This window comes from Desmodus rotundus, chromosome 2 (assembly GCF_022682495.2).
Source record: "Desmodus rotundus isolate HL8 chromosome 2, HLdesRot8A.1, whole genome shotgun sequence".
Taxonomy (NCBI): domain Eukaryota; kingdom Metazoa; phylum Chordata; class Mammalia; order Chiroptera; family Phyllostomidae; genus Desmodus; species Desmodus rotundus.
Genome location: NC_071388.1, coordinates 101,457,239 through 101,481,978, shown reverse-complemented (window position 1 = coordinate 101,481,978; position 24,740 = coordinate 101,457,239). Strand labels below are relative to the sequence as shown.

Sequence of the window (24,740 nt, the reverse complement as noted above, 5' to 3'; positions counted from 1 at the left end):
GGGCCTTGCTAAAGTGCTGAGCCTCTGAGGAAAACCTTCAAAAAGAGGTGGGATGCCAAGAAGAGTCCTGCACTGCAAACTGGAAAGAACTGGATTCATACATCAAGTCTGCCATTGGAGACCCAAGATCAAGGAGTTCCCAGTTTCCCTAGACTTCAGCAGAGACACCACCACACACTGTGAAGGATGGAAAAGCCATGCAGATTAAATAAGGCTCTGCAGCCAAGTGTACTGCAGGGCAATAATCACAAAGCCTTGTTACTGTGGCTGGTAACAGTATTGTTATTTTTATTGCTCTGCCAGCTTGAATCATTCACTACATGTCCTGAGACAGGCAGTGTCCAGAAGTGGGGAAAAGCATGAACCCTGGAGCCATCCTGCATTTCCCTGTTAAGCCAAGTTATTTAGCCTCTCAGTTTCTTCATCTGTAAAATGGGATAATGATAATATACCTACCTTATAGGACTAGAGAGGATAAATGTGAGTTAATTTATATTTGATACTTAGAACAGTACTGGGCACATAATAAACACTACATAAAGAGAGCTTTAAGGGGAGGGAAGATGGCGGAGGAGTGAATGGAAGTCACACTGACCTCCCCCTGGGGCCAATCTGGAACCCTCCAACTCAACTGTGGAGAAACCACCCAGAACAAACAACTGAGCAATAGCCAGAGAGAAGCCATATAACTTTGAACAAACAGAAGAACCAGCTTTGGCAAGAGGCCTTTAAGAAATCAGTGATCAATGGCCAGATATAAGATTGCAATAAATGTGTACCAGCTAACACCAGTAAGCATTAAAAAAACAAACAAACAAAAATGCTTTCCTCAAAAGTATTGCCATTAATCAGAAAGCTGGACTAGCAGTTTCACTAAAAAGCCATGCCCCTTCCCTGAAACCCCAGCCCCAGGTGGGCATGCTCCCCTCCTACCTTCTCCGCATCCTGCTCAAAAAGCCGCAGCTGGAAACACTGATCCAACTTGAGCTTGCGCACGTGCCACATCTGGTGCAGGTGCTGCCGGGTGGAGTGTAGCTTGTCCAGCAGGCTGGTGATCTTGGGCACCAGGCTCTGGAAGTCAGCGCTGCCAGGGATGCAATTGCGCCCTGAGAAGCCATCACTGCAGCGGATGCACTGCAGTAGCCGCTGCCCCTCCCGATCCAACTCCTCCACAGGGGCCTTCAGAACCTTCTTCTTGAGCTGTGTGTGCTCATCGATGAGCCGCCGAGAGCCCTCCACATCCACAGGGAACTCCTTCCTGGCCAGCATCTCCTGCAGGTCTTCCAGGCGTGAGAGCAGGTGCACAGCACTGTTGAAGAACTCCTCCAGGGAGAGCCGCAGCTCGATCCATTCCTCGTGGTTGTAGTCCAGGGAGCCATCAAATTCCTCAGTCAGCTGGGAGGGGTCCACCAGCTTTGTGAGGCCTTCCACAGACACCATGCTCGTCTGGAGGGCAGACAACAGAGATGGAGACTCCGTGAAGTGGGGGGAGTGAGGGGAAGACCAGGACAGCAGTAAGCAAGAGGAAAGTCAAGGGGAAAGGCAAAGATAAGTCTGCATAATAATGATCACAGCCTGCCTGGGGGAGCATGTGGCCCACTGGGCATTAGCCATAGATCAGCCAGGAAAGCAGTTTCAACAGACTGGCTGACTAAATCAAAAAGCCTCTCCACCTGCCCATTTGCCATTCCAGGAAAGGCTGCCTTTAAGTGTCTGCTGCCTTCATCTCCCTCTCTACTCCTCAGTCCACTGCAGTAGGGCTTCAGATGCTAGAAGCAGGAGAAGCTGGAAGTGAAACAGACCCAGGGCCTGGAGGTCTAGTTATCCATAGCTTAAAAACCCACACAGGCCCATGACCCAGGACATCATCACAGCTGCATTAAGCAATGAGGGTAAATACTTGTGCTGCAAGGATCTGAGTCTATTCCTGCCTCAGCTGGGCAGGCCTCTACCCCACACCGAGGCTCTCCCTGGTAGCAGATACCCTTCTCTGATTTAGTTGGCCTGGATTGGAGCTTGGGCGTGGGTAGTTGTAAAAGCTCCCCAGGTGATTCTAACGTGGAACCAGTGTTACGAACCTCTTCTAGTCTAGATCCTTGCTACTCAAAGTGTGGCCCTAGGGCCAGCAACATCAAGACCACCTCAGAGCTTGTTAGAATGGCAGCATCTCAGAACTCTCCCAAATCTGCTGAATCAGAATCTACATTTAACGAGATCCCCAGGAGACTCTGCGCATTGAAGTTGGAGCAGCCCTGTTCTAGAGCACTTTCCCTTTCAAACCTGGCTCCGAATTCACCACATCCTGGAAGCCTCTCATGATTACATTCACCAATTATTCGTTAACTGGCTGTACTCTCAATTTGCATGTGGTATTTCATTGGTTGTTTGTAAGGCAGTGCTCTACACTCTTCTGAGTGGGAGGCCCCAGTTCTCTCTCCTGTATTTCTTGTTTAGGAGGCAGAGACATGCTTGCTCAACTTGGGGTAAAGGGAGATGAAAAGGTTAGGCAGCTACACTGAAGCAAAGTTTCAGGACTTGTTAGAAAGATTGCTTTTGATCTTTTCAGGTTATAAATATGTAGGCTTGCTATCACTGCCTCTGTATAAACAAACCAGAACTACAAAAATACGGGACTCCTAATGTTGGGTAGCAGTGCAGGGAGAGTATAAGAACCGTTTTTATACCAGGTCAGATTTTTTGTGTTATTTAAACAGAGTGAGAATTGCTTTGCTCAGAAGGTCAGGGTGTTGTGCTCAGTCTCAGTCACAGACTCTTGGGGCCACCACACCACACAGAGGTGCTCCTGGGCCTGGGGGGAAAGGCTCTGGAGTGGAAAGTTGCTGCAAGTTTAAGAGCAGCTCTGCCTTCCAACAGGCACATGCACACAAGGTTCATCCTCTTGCAGATGAGGGTCAGCGTTCTGAGAAAGGGGAAAGCTCGAATTTGGCTGGAACAAAGTTCCTAAATCATTGATTTAATCTGATACGTTATCATTAAAAATTCTCAGGGGACACACTGCTGTCTGGGATAATTAGCTTAAAAAAATAACATGTTCTCCCTGTATACAAGAATATATAAAATATGAAGAAAATAAAAATCACCTATAATCTAGCTACTTCTAATAATCTGCTAACATTTTCAGTCTTTCAGTCTTCATATATGCACTTACAAAAACAAATTTTAGATTATACACCCATACTATTTTATAACCAGCCATGTTAAAACAATATTTCATGAACATTTTTCAAAGACACTATTTTTCTAAATATGATATTACTGAGATATAATTAACATATAACTAAATACGATTATTAATGGCTTCATAGTATTTGTGTATTAGTCACTAAAATTAATGGATAGTCAGAATACAAACTATATGTATTCTACCTGTATGTACGTGTATATGTTTATATGTGGAGATGTATATATATGTATGTATGTATGTATATTATTGCAAATAATGCTATGATGAACGAACATCATCATTCATAAAGGTATATAGACCTTTATTTGTTTATGATTGTGATTAGATTTTTAAAAGGTTTTGTTTCATTTTTATATTAACTTTGTTTTTTCCAATAAGAATTACTAGGTCAATGGTTATAAACTCTTTTTAAGGCATTTCACCCAAATTACAAAGTGCCCCCAGAAACAACTGTCCTAATTTACACATTCACAGAATTGCCTACTGACATTGTGCATTTAGGACAATCTCTTGATCCTCTTATTCCTCCCTCGATACTAACTGGAAAGTCCACAGTAGCCAAGGAGTCCTGAAGTACCAGCCCCCACCACATGCATAGTAGGGTAGATGGAGAAGCACAAGTGAGAAATGTGTGGGTGATAGAAGGGAAAGGGGGTGCTAAGAGAGCAGTCTGGCTTACCTCAAAGATGAATTTGGAGCTGCCAAAGTTGGTCTTCTGCTTCTGCCAGAAGTTGTCAGGTTTAATGATGAGGGCCACATGGATCTCCGCTGGAAAAGCTTCCTGCAGTGTCTTGAGGAGGGGCTTGATGAGGTCCCACTTGGAGCCCCGCATGTCGATGATGACGGTGAAGCCACGTTTGCACACGTCCTCACTGTGGGGAGGTCAGAGGCCAGGCATGGTCACTCTGGGCAGCTGAGACTTTGAAGTACACAGTCAAAAAGCATCAGGAAATCTGCATTCCTTTTAATCTGGACCACCCTTCCAACTTCACACCAGGTCTCCTGGCTGTCTTCCAATCCAACTCTAAAATGCACTGCTTCAGAAAACCTTTCCAGATTAACTCCATCTGTCTGAGGGCATTCTGCCTTTTTCTAGCACTCAGCAAATAACTCAGCCTTCCCTATATTTGTTTGCACTTGTTGGGGTGTTTATTGTTTGGGTATTCACAATTATATTTGATTTTACATTTAGTTTTTGTCTCTCTCACTGCCGGGAGGAATCCTGTTCTCCCCATTTGAATACAAGCTCTCTAAAGACAGGGACCCTGTCGCCCTTAAATCTGAGATGGAAAGTCCTTGGCACAAGTGCTGCCCTTCCCCATGCCCACATCAGTGGCAGTCACTGGTACACTTTACCACTCACTGGGCCAAAAGATCTTTTTCAATAAAAGGTTCTAGGCTGATCTACCAATTGATAAGAGATGATACAGAAAGCATTAATAATACACATTTGCTACTACTGCATATAAGATGTATTACTTATAGTTTGAAATGTTTGTCAGTTTGTAAAAGCCAGGTGGATGAGTCATGCTGAGTACTCCTAGACAGCCAAAGGTGTGGCTAATCAGGAAGGTGGGTACGGTACTGACCTCACGTACTTCCATTACAAGAGTCAGGGACTAAAAAAGGCATATTTCAGGAAGTTAAGAGAGGGGAAGCTACTCCTAAAATCAAGGCCAGAAGTAGTGACAGAGACCATCTTGAAAACCAAAAAATAAGCAGGCTAAATTAATCAAGATGTTGCTATGTAACTTACTAATAAGTAGCACAGTTCATTCACAGGCTTTGACTTTAACAGTAACTCATAAGATTCAAAAGAAAAAAATGAAGGTCAAAACAGTTACAGCATCTCAGTTTGGAAGAAAGTTTATGTTTTGGTAGTTAGGGGGTCTTCTCTTCTTCTTAGCTTATTTAACCTATCCATTTATTTTATAACTCAAAATACATTTGGTTAATTCACATTTTTATATAAACACTGGTGTAGTATTTCCTTAGGATCTTTCACTAATGACCTGTTCCCCATACTGTACTTGCTCAAACCACTGTGCCCACCTGTGGCCCACCAATGTGCACCACCACATAACAATCGCGGACAGCTACTGGAGGGAAGGCCGCAGTTGGAAGGATTAAGCCACAAATGGAAATAAAATCTCTTTCTTGGCTTAATTCTCAGATCTCAACAGTGACGAAAATGTCACAGCCTGGTGAGGAGACCACAGTTCCTACAATTGCATGAATGTCTCAAGCATAAGGCAGCTGAGGCAGGACTCCCAGTTAGACGGGGAAACTGCCCAGGCAGAAAACTCTTTCCATTTCTTCTTGTTGATACAAAGGACTAGATTCAGCATGGGAAGAAGGCTGAGTCTTTGTTTCTCCCAAGTGTGAGTCAACAAGTGGTCACAGTCATCCATACATAATTTTGTCTGACCTATTGTATGAAAGCAATGTGTCATTTTCTTAAGTTAAGGAATTTCTCTCACATTATAAAAGAAACACCTGCTAATTATAGAAGAGTTCAAAGATCTACATAAGAGGTGCTAATGGTAGCACCTTTTTTTTTTAATAATACTGTCCTATTTCCTTTCACTATTTTTGTACATGTAATTTTCATACCATATAGTGTTCTACTTATTGTAACAGAGTTTTTTCTCATGTTTAAAGTTTCTATGAAATTGTTACATTTAATGACACATAGTCCACCCGTCTTATACCTACACCATAAATTATTCAATTGTTCTCATTACTGCTTTGCAGAAGGACATATTAACTTATTGTATCCTCGTCAGCACTGAACTCTGCCCATTTTGTAGGAAAAATACTGCATTACACTTAGATTTGCATTTCTCTATTAGCTGTAGTTCATTGGCCCGGCCAGGAGTATTTCTTCTGTCACTGACCTAAGTAGTTCTTTCATCCACTTTTCTACTGGGATTTAGCGGCTTTTCTCTTTGAGTTTAGTTTTTTCAGCTTGACACACATTTGTTGCATGACCACTTAGGTCAGGCACTGCAAGGTAACTGTAGGTTTTACCTTTCCTTCGATTCGACCAACTTCCCCGTGTACCTGCTCCCAGGCTCTGTCCCCGTTACCACGACTGCACTGACATGAGAAATCTCCATCCCCAGCAACACATAGTCAGTGTTGCTGCCAAGAGCTGGAGTTTGACTATCCCGGCATCTAAATGCGGTGGGCAGTAGACAATTAAAGTAGAAATCAGATACTAATATTCTCTAGTAAGTCCTCACTCACTCAGGAGATGGGGAAAGAATCCCGGGGGCTGAGAGCTAATCTAAACAACATCTTTCTGTGAAACAGCCTAATCTCTCAAGGTGCTTTGTGTGTTTGGTTTCCAATAAGCAGCATAGCTGGGGAAGGAAAAGAACTTCTTACCACATGCTTATTCTATGCCAGGGACTGTGGCTGAGCACTTGACACATGGTATTTCTTTTTATCTTTCCAATCCCTTATAAACTTGGTATGGTAATCTCCATGTAAGAGGTGATGAAATTGAGGCACAGAATTTGCTGAAGGTCACATAACTAGCAGGTGGCTAGGCAAATAATCAAAACCAGGACTGTTCACTCTAAAGCCCACACTCAGGTCACTGTATAATATTACATCCCACCACCATTGCCACTATGAGTGGCATTTTGGTAATTGGAGGTGGGTATTAAGAGTCAGCAATAAGGGGATTAGGTTAGGGAGCTCATAGCAGACGAGGGAAATCATGGCAAGGAGTCCAAGTGAATGACCTCTATTCTGCAGTCTGTAAAATTACAGCATCACAAAGGCAAAGGAGCATGGCATATTGAGAAAGTTCAAGTAATTCACTTTGGTTTAGGCACGTGGGTAAGGAAGAGACTGATAACAGAGTGATACTCTGAGAGCTTTAGACAACCCTATTCCAGGCTCTGACCCTCTTCTCGCATACCCTCCCTCTCCCACCCCTCCCTGTGGCCAAGGAGACTTGCCCAGATAGAGTCTGTGCTATTCCTCGACCTCTCTTGCAGACCAAGCTCCTAATGCCCGAACCCTGAAAATCCCCTGTCCAAAGGGCCCTTAGCCTACTCCCTGGGCCCACGTGTACCTGTTCCCCAGGTTTAGTCCTCTAAAGCAAGTAACACTACCAGTATGAGCACCAGTATGGCAAAGGGCTGCTAGGTGCAAGGGTGTGGCTGGAACACAATTATGTGAACTGGGCAGTCCACAGGCATGCGTGAGGTCCCCCTGCACCAGAGTGGAAGACAGAGCTGGGCAGCAATGGGCAGGGAAGGGAGGCAGAGCATGGCCTGGGCACTGGGCTCCCTGTGCTGTCAAGTTCTGGCATGGAACTCAGAGGAGTCCAACAAATCTATATATGAAGTCAGCCCCTCTGTCACAATGAAGATATGTTTGTCAAGGTAGAAGGACAGAATGTGTTCAACAGTTTGTTAGCCTGATGTATTAATTTTCAATATTTAGACATCGGGTGGGGGGTATCCATTTGTACCCCTGTCTGGGACACCAGAGAAGAGCCAGGAATGGAAGCAGGTCTTGGATCAGGGTGGCAGGAGTGCTGGGCTCACCCTGAGAACAATGGGAACCACTGGAGGGTGTCACTCAGCGGAGGAACACCATCAGGTGGCTTGGACAGATTACCCCTAGCTGTGCAGAGGGAGAACATGTTGGGGTCAGCCAGAGGGAGTGGCAATAGCCACCTCCTTTGGATCTTTGTTAAAATGTCTCCTAAGTGGAGCTGCAGCTGTCACACAGCACTTCCCACTTCCCTTCCCTGATTTATTTTTTTCTTAGCATTTATTACCATCTGGATCATGCATTTTACTTAATCATTTATTGTCCATCTTCCCTCACTAGACAATAAACTCAAAGTGGGCAGGGATTCTGTGTTCATTCACTGCAGAATTCCCAGTGGCTAACACAGTGCCTGGTGTAATGCTAAAACTCAATACACTGAGGAATTCCAGGTAGTCGTTAAGGGTATGGAGTCTAGAACCACCCTTCCTTGGTCTAAACCCTAACTCCATCATTTACTTATTGAGAAACCTTAAGCAAGTCACTTTTAAACTCTATGCCTTAGTTCCTGCACTGTAAAAGATGAATAATAGTAACTACATTACAGGGTTATTTTAAAGGTTAAGTTTGTTAATATACACAAAGCACTTACGATGATGCCAGGCACATAATCTGGACTAAGTCTTAGCTGCTATGGGAGACACTGGTGGTGTCCCCCACCCCCCAGGCTCTTTCATTGGCCACTGTGCCCAGCCCCCAGCTCCAATAGTGTTGCAGGTGTCAGCTTACACCTGAGACCACTTCTGGAGACTTGCCTTCAGGGGATGGGTTCCATTTCTCCAAGAGGAATTCGAAGGTTATACCCACACCCCAGGGAGGGCGGTGCCTCTCTGATATAGGGCTGCCAAAGCCCAGAATCTTTACCTTAATGCAGAGTAACTCTGAAGTGTGATTTAGGCTCCAGAGCCTCCCCATTCTCCCAGTCAGCCTCTGACGAGACTGGGACCACATCCTTGCCCAGTCCTTCCCTTTTCCTACTGTTTCTCCAACTCCCCACTCCTTTAGAAGTTTTTCCTGAAGAGAATGCCCTTACTAAGTCATTTGTACCTGAAGCCGTCTCAAAAATCATAGCCTAAGAGAGTTATTTTCATTATTGTATTATGAATAATGTAAACATAAATAATATTTCATACATACATGAAATTCTGAAGGTAATTTGATGTATTGTTTGGAGATTTAAAGAGAAATCTGGGCTGCAAATCTTGACCTGGGAGTCACACTGTGCCTGGTACCTAGTAGGTGTTCAGTAACATTTGCTGAATGAATAAACCCCATGAATGGTGGTAGTAGATGTACACAGAAGAGAGATCACCCAATAAAAACAAGTAAGATGATGAGAACCATCTTTTGAGTCAAGAATAGAACATTGATGGAATATCAAAGTTTAAGAGATGGAAGAAGAAAATAGATGAGCCCGAGGTGGGCGGGGGGGATGGAGAATGCACAGAGGTTACACAAAGCCAGGAGAGAAGTTAAAGAAATCAGGGAGGAGAGGATTTCAAGGAGGAACAGGTGTCAAATGCTGCAGAGAAGTAGGTCATTAGCTGAGATCAGAACTCTGGCATCTAGCGACGAAGAGGCCTTGGTCCCACGGATCAGGGCAGTTTCAGTGGGGGCTGGGGCAGGAGCTGGGTGGGGGCTGGGAAGCAGTCTTCCTATTGGATCTCTGGGATGACTGGAGGAGATGTCATCAGAGGGAGCTTTGGTGGACTCCCATCCCTTGGCCCTGACTCTCTGACTCCAGAAGTGACCAAGATCTGCCAAGTCCTCTTTGGTGACCCCAAGTCCCACTGGGGCTCCCCAGCCTGCCTCTTTCCCAAGGCACCAGAAATCTTTTCCTCTCACTCAGAGTGCTCACATGCGGGGCAGTTTGAGCAAAGCAGTTTACACTGGAATATAACTAACAGGTAACCCTTCTTCTCCCTTTAGATTATTTTATCTTTTAAAAAATATTTATTAGCCTAAATCAAATTTTCTGGGGCTGAATTTTTGCATTGGGTATTATGAAAATGGGAACATAGAAAGAGGAAGCTTGGAGCAGAATGCCTTTAAATCCACTGAGAAGGGAAAAGGAGAGTGAGTGACCCTTCTTCCCATCTCCCACCCCCTCCTTTAGAGGGAGAATGCGGTCACTGATCCATTGTCCTGCCCCATTATTTCCCATCTGGGGCTTGAGATCTTGGCCCCTTGCCCCCTTCTCACCCTTTGTGATAAATTCCAGTCCCTTCAAACTGAGCTGTGAACTGTTTCAGAGACCCTCTGGGGCTCGTGGCCCAGAACGTAAACACAGGGAATGACGAGATGATTGATCACATATTTCTTGTAGTCAGTTCCAAGCCATTTGTTTTTTTGTTCATTACCTGTCACTGGGGCTGTTTGCGCCCAGTGAGCCTGTGCTGTCTCAGAAGAGCCTTGTCATGACTCTATGCCGATGTTTTTTAAACTTTAGTGACTTTCACTTCTCACGTAGGACACATTTAAAATGATGATTTGAGGCTCCATTTCAGATACGTGGATGAAAATGAGTCTGGGATGAGGCCCAGGAGTCCCCCCAGGCGATCCAAGGACAACACCTAGACTCTCTTAAGTGTGGTTTGTGAGAGTTCAATGATAAAGACTGACTCTGTCTAAATCGGATTAGAATAAACATTAATAAATATCAGTTAACACAAATATGTCAGACAGAACAACAACAAAATAAGGTCAGAAGAACATTTGCAAGGAGAACCGACAGCTGTGCTTCACAGGAGCCTGTCAAAAATGTTAACTTTCTCTCTCCACAGCCTTGTGCTCTCTCTAATGGAGTCACTTAATGTAAGCCTACGCTTGGGAGCGTTTTCAACCGTGCAGTGCATTTCTCTTATTCTTTTTGCAAAGGAGCTCCTCTTCTCTTGGCCTCAGGAAGCTTTCCCTTCAGGCCTAGCGGCTGCCCTCCCAACTATAACTGTCTGTGCTCAACCAGACTCCCCCTGGAGAGCTGCTTTCCTAGGCTTCCCTCTCCACTTCTGATTTGCTATGAAATCACTGTGGAGTTTATGCTTCTTATCCTACACCTGACTTGGCAGCCTCATCTAAAACCTCTGGGTAAGTCATGATGTCTCTCTGGGTACCTTGAGATCCTGCCCACATCTAATGCCCCCTCTGAGCTGGGAACCCTCTGTGAGGGCTGACACAGGCCTGACTGGTCTAGGTGTGGGGCCTCAGCAGTGGGTTGTGAGGGACCAATGAACAAGTGCCACCATTGACCCCCTTTGTACTCCTGGTAGCCCCCCATGCCTAGCAGAGAGCACAGTTTAGCAGCCCACTGTCGAACCCAATCCCCCCAAGTGGTTTCACTAGGCACAGTTGTTGTTTGCAGTGCTTTCAAGCGTCTTTGGAAGAGGCTAAACTCTCCATTCTTTCAATGTGTCCTGGCTCCTTCACACACTCCCGTGGCCAGACTGCTTATTGGCTTTTGGATTTGCCTCCTGTTTTAGCTGATATTATTACCCCATCCCGTTTTACACACTGGAATTCTCAATTAGTTTATGGAGCAGGGATTAAGGTACCAATGCCTCAAGCCAAAGGGCACTCTGGGCCTGGACAGTAGGGCAGAGCTCCGATCAGCGAGAACACCAGGCCAGGGCTTCAACCTGGGTTACAGGCCTGGCCTCAGGGAGCTGGGTGCTACTTCATTCCAATATCTGCTCCCTCAGTTCCTCCCTAGGTCCCTGGACAAGTGAAGCCCAGACTGCCCCTGTGGTTTCCATCCCAGCTGCATCAGTGAACCACTCTGGATACCTCCCATTCTTTTCTGTCCAAAAGGTTGGATATAACAGCTACCTTCTCCCCAGGGTCCTCCCTGATCTCCTCTGTCAGAGTCTAGGTGTTGTTGACAGAGGAGATCAGGGAGGACCCTGGGGAGAAGGTAGCTGTTATATCCAACCTTTTGGACAGAAAAGAATGGGAGGTATCCAGAGTGGTTACCTCACTAAACATACCACATATGATCCACACCTCTCTTAACTTTTCATTAATTTCAATTTTGTATTAGAGTTGGCCCTCTCATCCCTCTACACCAAAGATGGGTTTCCCGCCCCAAATCCATCTTTGCCTAGATCACTTTTCACATTTCGAAGTTCAACTCACATGCCTCTTCCTCCAAGAAGTCTTCTCTTATTGATACTTTCCCTCTCCATCCCTTTCCATCCCCAATGAGATAAGGACTTTTCCCATGCACTGCCATCACCTTGGGCTTATTCTGCATGGCAGTTGTCCATGTGGGTGCCTTCAACCAGCCTCTGGCTGATCAATCTCTGCATTCCTTACAGAGATTTATATGACTTAAGAATGAGAGCCTAGTCATAAAGGTGTGACATAAATAACATTGCGCTATATAAATAAGTATATCATATTATTCATTCATTCATTCATTCATTCATTCAACAAATATTTACTGAGTACTTACTTTGTGCCTGGCCTACTGCTAGGTACTAGGGATATAAGTGTGAACAAGACAGAAAGGGCAGGTTGCATTCTCAGGGGAGAGATGGCCTTAAGACAGTAGCTAGATAAACAGAATAAATGCAAATTTTGATAAGTCTTAAGAGCTTATCAGGTCACCAGGACAGGCTTCTATGAGGAGCTGACAATTTAAATAGAGATAAAAACTATGAGAAGCAGCTAGTTAAGAGAACAAAAAAGAATAATGTAGGCAGAGGGGAAAGCCTGTGAAAAGGCCCTGAAGTGGAAAAGAGCCTGAGTGCTGGCGCTCCTCCGTCACAGGGAGGAAGCCGAGAGTGAAGTTCAGTAAGAAAGCAGGAGACTAGCAGCCAGATCTGGGCAGGAGCTCTAAACCTTGAGGAGCTGGAAACCTAAAGCTAGAGAGACGTATAAAATGAGAGTCAAACTACTGAAACTGGGAGCATCTGTTTTTGATAAAAATGTGACATACCCATATATTATGACAAAAGCTAATTTTATTGAGCACATGAGAATCTATTTTTGCTAAGTGTTTTATGTGCATTATTTTATTTATTCCACATGTGAAACTCACAAAGTAGCTGCTATCATTATCACATCCTATGGGGGAGGAAACTAGGGCTCAAAGAGGTTGAGTAACTTGCTTAAAGCCACCAGGAAGGAGTAAAATTAGTGTTTGAATCTGATTTGTTTGATTACAGTATCTGCCATGTTAACTTGCCTCACTGAGACACAGAATGCTTGAACTTGAAGAAACTTTAATGCTTACTCTTGGTAATCCTTCATTTTAGTGCTATGCACAGCAATTTCCAGGGTCACACAGTTGGCTGGATGTATTGGCCACTTGGGCCAGACATCCAGATGACAGTGTCCCTGCTTCAGTCCTTCTTTAAGCCACAAGAACTTTGAAACTGAGAGGAAGAAAAATCCTCCTATTCATCAAGTCATCTGCTTTGGAGGCCCAGTGTGTCCTGTGTTGAGCACCAAAACCCCCTCCCCAGGAATGAGGACCATCCTGCTTGTGGTCTCCACTGCGCTCTGGCCTGACCCCCTTTACCCCAGCTCCTAAGATGCCACTTGAAATGTACCCTGCATCTATGAATGCCTGGAAGATCCTCACTTGAAACAGCTGTTGGGGAAAAAATACGTGTAAGATCGCTCTATCGTGCTGGTGGGTTGGGGAGTAGAGATCCACAATGAGCAACATCCCAGCAGACCAGGCGAGGGGGCAACAAGAGTTTCCACTTAGTGTGGGCCGCTGGGGGCAGCTGTTCAGTGGGGCTCGTTGTGGAGTATGTGGTGTCAGCCACGCGGGGTGTCAGAATCCTAGTGTGGGCGCCCAGGAATGCCCAGTGCTTGAGCTGTGATAGAGCAGAAGTAACCTTCAAATCAGACCTATTCAGTAAGTTGTCCAGGCCAGGTGACAAATTAAACACTAGGGTAGAGGGTTTGACAGGAGTGCGTGACAGAGCAGAAGGACAGGCAAGTGAAGGGCTTCCTGTTTAATGAGGGCAGCATGGCCTGCCACACACAGCGCTGGCCCTGCAGGTGCCAGCAGGAGCACCAATGCAGGGGGATTTGGAGAGATGACAGAAGCCTTACCCCCGGTGCACTGACAGCCTTTAATAACTGGAGACAGTTCAGAGAGCAGAACAGAATACTCACTTCACACTTTTCCCCAGAACTAGGCTGTACCCATGTCTTCTTGAAATAATTTCAGAAGCCAAATTTTCTGTTCACAATTTAAGGAGACAGAAGGGTCTCGGAGTTCTGAGGAGAAAACGAATCCCCTGACCCATTTGTGTTGGACCTATTCTCAGGTGGTGGAGAGTCTCCTGGTACAGGATCTAGATTTTGTTTCCACTGTTGGCCCATCATTCTGATCTGTGTTCATCTGTTTTCTGCTCCTTCATTGCTATTCTAACAGCAGCTCTCTGCTGAATGTCCCAAACATTCACCCACTTCCTTAAACAACCAGAAATCAGCAGGTGTTAAAGAAAAGTGTAACAGACACATTAGCACCCGCTTTAGGCTTTCTAATTGGTATAATCAGAAGCAGGAGGAGGCAGTGCCTTACAGAGAAATAAGCCACTCTAAGGAATGCTGTGTCCTGAATGAGTGTTTGCTGGCACAGACAGCTCTCAAAATCATCCTTCACAATGTGGAGGGCTCCTAGATGGCTGGATAGAGGCAGAAGAGAGGAGCTCAGAGAGGTGGGCGGGCTCCCCTGCCTGTACCTCTCTCAGCACTGTCCACAATCAGCTGGCTTTCTCTTACCATGTGATTCAGCTACCATCAAGGCCTCCTCAGGATCCATGTTCATCCATCCAGAGGTGTTCTGTTTGTTCTTGTTCTTAGTTTTTGTTTTGTTTTGTTTTTATAGGAAGACATTCTCTGTCCACTTTCCCAGGTAATGATTATTTCAAAGAATTTGTATCCCTTCTACCCATTTAAAAACATACCTTTTGCCTCTGCACCTCTCCCCTGTGATGCCAGGATTGGGGCAAAGGCCAAAGGTGATCTTTTATTCTAAATCAAGGCCTCTTGATGCTGAGGAGATTCTGACTAATTGGTCTGGGGCAGGGCTCAGCACTGTCTGTGTTCCCTGAGGATTTGAATGTACGGCCCCGGTTAAGTACCACTACAGTTAAGAGTCTAGAGATTTTGCTAGTCCATTTCCAGGTCTAGAAACTCTCCTTGCCAGGTCCCCACCCTTGACCTTACCAGAAGTAAGCCCAACTCTTGCTCCAGTCAGCGTGGGGAAACCCCACGTTGGAGGCCAAATGAGGAGGCTGTCGTTTTTCACCTCTTTAGAGTCTGCTACCCAATTCTAGCCAAATGAAACTGTTTAAAAGAAAAAAACCAAAAAACTCCCATTGCAAATATGCCAAGGGCAGAAATGTGGCTGGTTCTCCATTTTTCCCCCTGACAGGGCATGGTGAAATATTAAGTAGCACAAACTCAGACCCCAGGATTACTTCCTGAGTCAGCAGGTGTGGCCATAAAGTGACAGATCCAGTGGCCTAAAACCACAGTAGGACCTCTGTATCTGTCTCCTGAATTTTCCTTGATGATACCTTTAAACAAAACACCTTCTAAAAATCAAGTCTGCTCAGGAAGAACAAAGATTTGTCATCCCACAGGGAGTTGGAAGAGCACTCCACAGGCTGAAGGGAGCTCCCAAAGTGAGTTCTAGAAATGGTATGGGTGACGAACAAGGAGATGGCTGTCTCAGAGGGGCCAGTCTGGGTTAGCTGCATAAACCCTGGAGTATTTATTAATCAGCCAGGTTATCTTACAGTCTCACAAGCTCTGAAACACAACTGCCATTCACCAAAGGAAGAGACCCGCTTTCTAAATCAGACTGGTCTGGGGCAGGGCATTTGGAAGGAGCTACTCTTAAGATAAGAGAAAGAGAGGAAGGAAAACTCCTGGAAGGACCAGACACAGAAGTCTGGGGCTGGCTGGCCAGAGAGGGAAGGTGGCAGAGGGGTGGGTTCAGGGGAGATGGGATGGAAATTGACACATCCATTTCCAGACAGCAGCTTCCTGCCTTATTTCCCACCCTCCCTCACAGAGCTGTTCATCCCTTCCTTCTGGGACATTCAGAACATGAAGCAGAATTGAAATAGAAACCAAAGCTTCAGAGGGAATGAAAGAACAAACTGGAAGCCAAAACCACCACCTCTCCACATAGCCCTTCCTTTGCTCCCCCAGACAAACCCCAGGGCCATGCTCCTCTGGCCTTTTCCATAGCCCTTTCCTCCCTCCCCCTCCCCAGTTAGGCTGGGTGGAAAATGAGTCATCTTTTAACTTTAAAAAAAGTAATTATAATCACTGCTCATACATCTGTGAGTAGTAAACCAAAGATTCAGTCCACATTCCAAAGACATGTCTGACCACAATGCCTCAGTCACCACAATTATAAGAGACAGTGGCTTCTCCAAAGTGGGATCACAGAGAAGACAGAAGACAGCTGACCCAAGAGAAGCTGCAATGGTGCAGCTATGTGCTGACCCTCGCTTGGCAGGGTGTTGCAGCTGGCCAGGAGGTAGAATGGTTACTCTTCTTTGGTCACTCCAACCACTGTTGCCATCATCATCTCTCTTTCTGTTCCTCTCCTCGCATCCCCACCTCTCCCCACCCTTTCACAGGATCCCCTACTCTCCAGCGGGATCCTGTTCCTGGTCAGGACAGGTGGAATCCTCATTTAAAAAACCATGCTCTGGCTGGTGTGGCTCAGTGGATTGAGTGCCGGACTATGAACCAAAGGGTCACTGGTTTGATTCCCAGCCAGGGCACATGCCTGGGTTGCAGGCCAGGTTCCCAGTTGGGGCTGCACAAGAGGCAACCACACATTGATGTTTCTCTCCCTTTCTTTCTCCCTCCTTTCCCCCTCTCTAAAAATAAATAAATAAAATCTTTTTAAAAAATAATCTTAAAAACAACAACACCACATGCTTCCTCCAGGAAATAGTCTTTGGTCAAAATTTACTTGGGCAAACCTTTACCCCTCCCCTCTTCCTCCTTCTCCTTAAGTAACAGTTGCTTTCTTGAAAGCCCAATGCTATTTGCACATGCATATAGACACTCGCCCAAGAAACCCACAGTCACCCTCCAGGCATGTCCCCTGGCCTTTGTCAACAGGAGCTCTGCTTCATACAGGGCCAGAAGCCCCACCCCCTGCAGCCAGTCTTCCTTCTTTCTGACATGGTCAAGGGCACTGGTGATGTACCAGTGACTTACATGGAGGAAAAAATTATGTGATGGCTCAGGTATCAGTGTAAACCTGAGAGGAGAAAAAGAGGTCATGGAGAGCCTGATGGAGGGGACATGTTTGCAACTTGAAACTAAACAGGCAGAGCTCTAAGGGATCCTCCTCATTAGCCTTCCAGTTCATGGGCAGCCTGAAAAAACTACGGGATCACTTGGCCATTCTAAGTTGGTACAATGTAAGAACTAAACAAGTGTTCTGTGTATGCACAGAATTAAATCTGTACCTATGTGCAGGTGTCCTAAAGGACTGCTCCATCATGGTCAGGGCTGAGGGAGGGTGAGGAGGTGTTCTTGCCCTCCTCCACATCCAAAAGAGGGAATTTCTCTTCAGCAAATGAGTTCTGAAGCTTGAGCATCCCGTAAAGGAAAACAGCCTATGGTCTTGAGATGAAAAGACATTCTCTTCCTGGGCAGGGAATCAGAGTGGGGTGCATCACAGCACAAGGTTCAGAGACCTCGTCTCAGGCATCAGGCCAAGAGGAGCTGCTGTGCAAAACCTGGCACATTGAATTGCTAGTGATGGGAACATGAAATCCAGCTCAGGATGGCACAAAACAGTCTGAGAGGGAAGAGGGGGAAAACACATCAGTTTTAGGGTTTTGGGGTTGCTCTCAAAGCCAAGGATGGTCTTCTCTTGTCCTAGAATGAGTAGTGCAGGGGTGTCAAACTCATTTTCACCAGGAGCCACATCAGCCTCGCAGTTGCCTTCAAAGGGCTGAATGTAATTTTAGAGCTGTGTAAATGTAACAACTCCTTAACTAGGGGCAAAGAGCTCTACATTCAGCCCTTTGAAGGCAACTGCGAGGCTGATGTGGCTCCTGGTGAAAATGAGTTTGACACCCCTGGAGTAAGGGGTGGGGAGAGGAGGGAGGCTCTGAGAGAAAAGGAAAAACGGAGCCGGGCCATTAGGGCACATTCTTGGATTATGTCAGTAAATTATCCTGGAAAACATTTGTCCTAGCTGAGTCACCACAGCTGAATTCTGAATTCTGGGAGACATGGGGCTGGCTGTTACACTTGCTCAATTTAGAAACAGTAACGCTCCTCCTTGGTGACACAGAGTCCACTCTCCGCTCCATGGCATGTTCTTCCATGTTTCCTGCAGCAAAGCCAGTCCACCCACCCGGGATGGGCACTCCCTGTGGAGATAGCCTCTTAGAGAGGAAAAAGGATATCAGGAAGGAGACCTGGGTCTGGCCTCAGTGCCTTCATATCTTGAAAAAGCCTGGCATTGGCCCCCAGGGGTTCTGGGGTGAGACACTGCCCCCTCTTTGGGGAGCTCCCAATCTAATTGAATTCACCCAAATTAAAAGGTGCTTCTCTGCAAACACACCCTAGAACAATACCCACCATCCCTGCCCTCAAGAAACTCACTATCTCCCTGGGAAAGAGCCTTGTAGACAGTCAGAACTTGTAGAAGAGAGTGGGACCATCACTGCTCTATGATGATTTTCTACACTCAAAAGTCTTTTCCAAATTTTGTTCCAATTATTTTGTTCTACTTAGGTGATGCTAAACTTTTAAGAAAGAAATTCTTAAGCAGTCTTTTTCTCCAAGAAGAGATGAGATGGAGAAGAACAGATGGGGGTGGGGGGATGTTCTTTTAGTAAAAGCTACAGTGGCAAACTGGAACAGAAGTGATCAGCAAGGAGTGAGTGTATTCACCAAGGTCATACTCTCAGCAACAAAAAGCCCTAGGTAGTGATGTGTTCCTTGTCCTGATCTTCCATGTTCAAAGAAAGAAAGTAGTGTCTGGAAGGGAAGGTTTGAAAAGACAAAGACTTTTATCTTCAATGTTTGTGGTTGATGAAAATTGTGAGGGAGACAATAGACGTTCCAAGAGACAAGTATGCTTGGGGCACTGAGATTTTAAATATACTCAAGACTGAAGACAAACCAACAGGGAGAATTTTTTTTAATGAAAAAAAAAAGACTTGATTTTATAAAAGAAAGTTGAGATTTGATTTAGCCATTTGTTTTCCCCCCAAAATAGCATCATTATAAAATTCCCAGTTTCAACTGGCAATTGTTACATACCCAGGCCATTTTCACAAATGTTATTTTATTGGATATTTACTATAATTCTCAGAGAACGATGATATTAAACCAATTTTGTCATTTAGGAAAAAATAATTGTTGCTTAGTGGTTACTTAAATTTCAGTGTTTCAATAAAATTTTAAAAAGTAAGTCTGAAAAATCCAAGGTCTAATGAGGAAAAAGCAGAACATGACCATTTGAAGTCTCCGACAAAAATCTGTCTTCTTGGGCAGCTGAGCTAGGCCATTCCACCACTTGGTGGCAGCATACCTAACTTGCCAGAAGTATATGTAATAAAGGCAGTCTCTCTACAAAATCAATGTCATAACATAAAATGTCAGTGTCCAATATATGCTAAAAACATACAGAACCCCAAAACACCAGCAAAGGACATCTGATAAGACTTAACCAAAAACAGGTGAACAGAGAAATACAAAACATATGAAAACGATCATATAATGGGGAAAGGAGTAACAGCCCCAAGTCTGGAACCCACCATGAGAAAAACACATCATTCTTCCATCATCATTGTCTGTCTCTCTGGCATCTATATTCAAAGAACTACTGTACCTTATTTCCCACATCCCAGCAAAAAATGAATCTGAACTAAATTTAAATAATCCTAATACCCTAGTGTGAATTCCAGAAAAAACTTGACTGTATGAGACTTATTTCACCTGACATGCTGGAGTTTACCTAATCTAAGTGGAACCAGAAACATCAGCTTCTTAGTGAGCTGGCTGTTGGTGAGCCACAGACTTCAAGAAATTAAAATGTCTACACTTAAGCTTCAGATGCTCGCTCAACATTGCTGCCCAGGAGACAAACTCCAAGGAGGCCTAACTTTTCCTGGTGGAAGGCAGATAAGGACTTCAGTTCAGATGAGCACAGAGGAGGTTAAAACAACCTTGGGCCAAGCCAGAAGCTAAAACACACCCAGAGGCAAAACTTTAAAACTCAGCAAGGTAAAAAAAAACAATTAAGTCTTTCTAGGTTTCATATTAGATCCAAACTTTAATGTATGGTCCCCATTAAGAGGCCAATTAGTTAGGGCAGGTAAAAAGAATCCTAACCTGGCAGACCCCAAAGGGCAGGCCTTATGACCAGTTACTCTTTTCAAATTCAGAATCAGGTTTAGGTGCAGTATATACGGCTCTTAGTCAGTTTCTTGACCATAACAGCACTGTTTGTGCAGTGGGGTATGGCAGTGGGGTATGGCAAATAAACTTAAATTTGGAGAAATGTAAAGGCATGCTGAAAAAAATAAATTGGGAAATTTGGAAAACAATTTGGCAATGTGTATCACCAGTCTTAAAAAAATGTTCATGATTGCCACAAATCCATCCCAAAGATACCATCTAAAATATAGACAAAGGTTTATACACAAAGATGTTTACTGAAAGTTATTTACAGCAATGAAGTTTTGGAAATAATTTAGACATCTTATAATTAAAATATGGTACAACTCAAGATACACTGTTATGAATAAAAAGTGTTTAATGTTAAAGAAAATATTCTTATAGTATAATGCAAAGTGGACTAAAACAAGAAGCAAGATTAAATAAAGAATATGATTCAATCCTATTTTTAAAAAGCTCCAAAGAGGCCACTGAGGTGACTGGTGCCCGCCACGACCTTCCATCCCATGAGGTGGCAGCTTACCATCTGAGGGTGAAGTGAAGTAATGCATGTGTCCACCCAAGGGCCAAACATAGAGTGCACTTGCACTTGCTTGTAAAAGGCTCCGCATAAACCAATTATTAATACTAAACAGAGTATACCAATCTCTCGAGCAGGAGCCAGGAGGCCTGGGGACAGGCGCCACACCCTCTTTGACACTGTCCTCAGGTGAGGAGAGGTGACCTGAGAGCAGTAAGGATTAAACCCTTCTCTGCAAATCCCACCTGGCCTTTCAAAAGTCTTCACCTGACAGTGTTGCCTGAGATGGAGAAGGTTCTGGAACGTTGGGGTGTTGAGGACAAGGTTTTAGTGCTAGCACTTAGTTCTAAGCTCTTCTCTGAATCCACCCAGTGCTGGAGTTTACCCCACTGGACTCTAGAGAAAATGGTGCCCACCAAGACTTGTGTCTCTCATTTGCTGATGGGCACTAATGAGTGGATCCAAAAACTATGGTATATTTACACAATGGAATTCTACGCAGCAGAGAGAAGGAAGGAGCTTATACCCTTTATGACAGCATGGATGGAACTGGAGAGCATTATGCTAAGTGAAATAAGCCAGACGGTGAGGGACAAATACCATATGATCTCACCTTTAACTGGAACATAATCAACAGAAGAAAAAAGGAAACAAAATATAACCAGAGACATTGAAGTTAAGAACAATCTAACAATAGTCAGGGGGGAGTGGGGAGGGGACAGTGAGGAGAGGGGATTACAGGAACTACTATAAAGGACACATGGACAAATCAAGGGGGAGGGTGGAGGAGGGGGAGGGAGGTGGGTTCAGCTGGGGTGGGGTGGAGGGATGGGGAGAAAAGACATATAACTGTAATTGAATAACAATAAAAATTAAAAAAAAAAGACTTGTTTCTCATGAGCGAGCTTGCCACCTCCTGCCATTGGGTGGTGCCATTCACAGCACCACTGAACTGGGTTTATTTTCTCAAGCCACTTCCTGTTCCTTCCAGGGATCCACCTCATGAACTGGGGACAAAAGGAACCATTTATCCAGACATAGCTTACTAAGGGCAGCTTTTCCACCTAATATTTTTCTGCCATGTCCTCTATGCCAAGCTTGGATTCTGAAACTTATCCCTGCCAGGAGTGCAGAGATAAAGAGCCAAGTGGGAAATTGAAGAGAGGCCAACAACTACACAGTCACAGCAGAGTGATGCTATCAGGGTAGCAAGAGGTTGCCAGAGTTTCCCCTCCTAGCAGGTGAAGGGTGTGATGACCTGTTCTTCATGGCTTTGCATAATCATCTTATGGCCGATGAGAAATAGATGGCTTTCATTTTTTTCAACAAAGTGATGAGTTCTCCCAAATCAGATTGAAATGCAACCTCCCAGAGTGCCCCTAGAATTTATGTACAGAATAAAGTGACCTAAAAAGTGTGACTAAACTCATTTCAGCCTTATCAGTCAAAGGTTGTCATTCTATATCTGGAGTCACCTCAGTGAAAGCCATTTCCCAGAAGTCTTGTGGTTCTAAAAAGTTCTCCCTTAGGATATTTGGAAAATGAGTTCAAAAGTCTTCTAGTCTACAATGATTCTAAGTGAGCAGGGTCATTTTCCAAGTATATTTGTCTGACGGTCTATGGCTAATTTTCATAATTGTTTGCTTTCTTTTAATACAATTTTCTGAATGCCCACCAAATGCCAAATATTACAGCAAGGTCCTGGGGATACTACAGTGTCTCAGATGTATGAGGCCTGTCCAGAAAAGTCCAGCCATTGTTAATATAACAAGAACGGGTTATGAAACATTGCTGTAACCTGGCAGCCAAGGAGAGTGGACTGGAATGCACATGTGTGAACAATGACAACTTCACTGTACTAGTCAGTGGGGGGCAGTAGAGGCCATTGAGTGAGCATGTGTACTGTGTGGCCATTGCATTCAAAATGACTGAGCAAGTACAGCAACAAATCTGCATCAAATTTGGTGTTAAGCGTGAACATTCCTCGAGGAAACTATTTGGATGATTCAGAAGGCTGCAGCTATGGGCAACTGGTGATTGGCAGCTTCATCATGACAATCTGCCCACTCCTGTATCACGTCTTGTGTAGAGTTTTTTGGCAAAACATCAAATCATCCAGGTGACTCAGCCCCACTACAGCCCATATTTGGGGCCCTGTGACTTCTGGCTTTCCCCCAAACTAAAATCACCTTTGAAAGGGAAGAGATTTCAGACCATTGATGAGATTCAGGAAAATACAACGGGGCAGCTGACAGCAATTCCAACAAAGGATTTTGCAGAGTGTTTTGAACAGTGGAAGAGACACTGGGAGGACTGTTTGAAGTCCTAAGGTGCCTACTTTGAAGGGGACTGAGGCATCATTGTCCTATGTACATGTATTTTGTTTTTTCTTCAATAAATGTTTCTATTTTTGATGTTACATGGCTGGATACTTTCTGAACAGATCTTGTATATTCACAGCTTCCCAAAATTCCTGATGTAGTGGAAGATAAAGACAGGTCTACAGGAAATTATAATATACTGCAACAAACTATGTGATGGAAGACAAACCCCCATATGGACTTGTTTTTGTCTTCTGATCCTTCACCCAGTAGGATCCAGCAAGTACTTGAAGAATGCAAAATCATTTCATGATTAGCTAAAACCAATTTACAAGGTGAAATTCCTACTCTAACTTGCTGTACACATCCCAATGCCAATAATCAAATATGTTTAGACTTTTTGCTTCCTATAATGATCTGCTCATCTGTTCTCTACACATATGGATGGATGAGATTGTCCACATTACAAATGTTTTAAAAATATCATTTGAGTGTTGAAAATTAAATGAATACACACTTAGGCATTGAAAAGAGGGTGAGTCAAGTGTCTTTAAGAATACAACTTTGAGAAGTTCATTCAGGATAGAGATATGGTTTAATTTAAAGCCATCTTGACCTGAAAAATATGCTCACTTCCCTGACTTATCAAAAAAGGAAGAAGATAAAAGAAAAGAAGGAAAGAACTCAAAATCACAACCTGATTTTCAAAATCAAGCCATGCAAACATTCATGCTTAAAGATGTCCCTTCTGATGTTACTTATAATACAAGAAGTTGGAAAGACCTTAGAAGTCCATTAATATGAGAATAGTTAAGTAACAACTATGTAGCAATTAAAGAGATATAAAAAAACCCTGGCTGGTGTGGCTTAGTGGTTTGAGAGCTGGCCTGCACACCAAAGGGTCGCCAGTGCCATTCCCAGACAGGGCACATGCATGGGTTGTGGGCCAGGTCCCCAGTTGGGGGCACACAAGAGGCAACCACACATTGATGTTTCTCTCCTTCTCTTTCTTCCTCCCTTCCCCTCTCTCTAAAAATAAGTAAATAAAATCTTTAAAAAGAAAGAGATATAAAAAGCTTTCACTGACTTGCAAAAGAAATACTTCTAATACTAGGAAAGAGGCAGATATAAAATGAAATTTTATTTTAAATAAGCTTTTAAAAAATCAAGGATAACAAGGACACCAGAATGTGAACAAAGATACCTCTGTGTCATTGATAGAGCAGTGACTCAACACATGAGGTTTGGTGTCAGAAACCTTTGGGTCAAATCCTGGCTTCAGCACTTTCTACTTGACTTGCTTGGGGAGAATTAGTATTCTCTCTGAATCTTGCTTTCCTTTTCTGAAAATGGGGCTCATAGCAATACATGTCTCATAGAACTGCTGTAAGAATTTTTTTTTAAATAACACAAGGAAAGATACAGAATAAATGTTCAATAATGAAAGTAATTTTATGTGTATACATGTGGTTGTATTATTTAATAAGCTTTCCGCAATTCAAATATACCATATATTGCATTGGAAAGAGATAGACATTAAACACTTTTAAATTTTATAATTAAAAATAAATCAGAATCCCAGATGTCAAACTGTCTTCAAATAAATAGGGCTAGTTAGTTCCTCATAAAGCAATGTATTGGGCTTGGCAGTGGACGAGGTGATTAATTTATCTGAGCAAGATTTAACTACTGATAAGAATCACTTCTT

At 44.1% G+C, this 24,740-nt stretch overlaps 1 protein-coding gene across 16 annotated transcripts in view; it reads right to left on the bottom strand.

Moving 5' to 3' along the window:
- The window catches only part of KALRN (kalirin RhoGEF kinase), an 838,419-nt gene that overhangs the window by 457,261 nt on the left and 356,418 nt on the right, over positions 1-24,740 (bottom strand). For all 16 annotated transcript variants that reach the window (XM_053918456.2, XM_053918443.2, XM_053918448.2 and 13 more), the window contains exons 4-5: positions 3,885-4,077; positions 934-1,446 (exon numbers count right to left, since the gene is read on the bottom strand). In XM_053918456.2, the coding sequence (XP_053774431.1) occupies positions 934-1,446; positions 3,885-4,037 (666 nt within the window). In that variant the 5' untranslated portion in view covers positions 4,038-4,077. The remainder of the gene's footprint in view (positions 1-933; positions 1,447-3,884; positions 4,078-24,740) is intronic.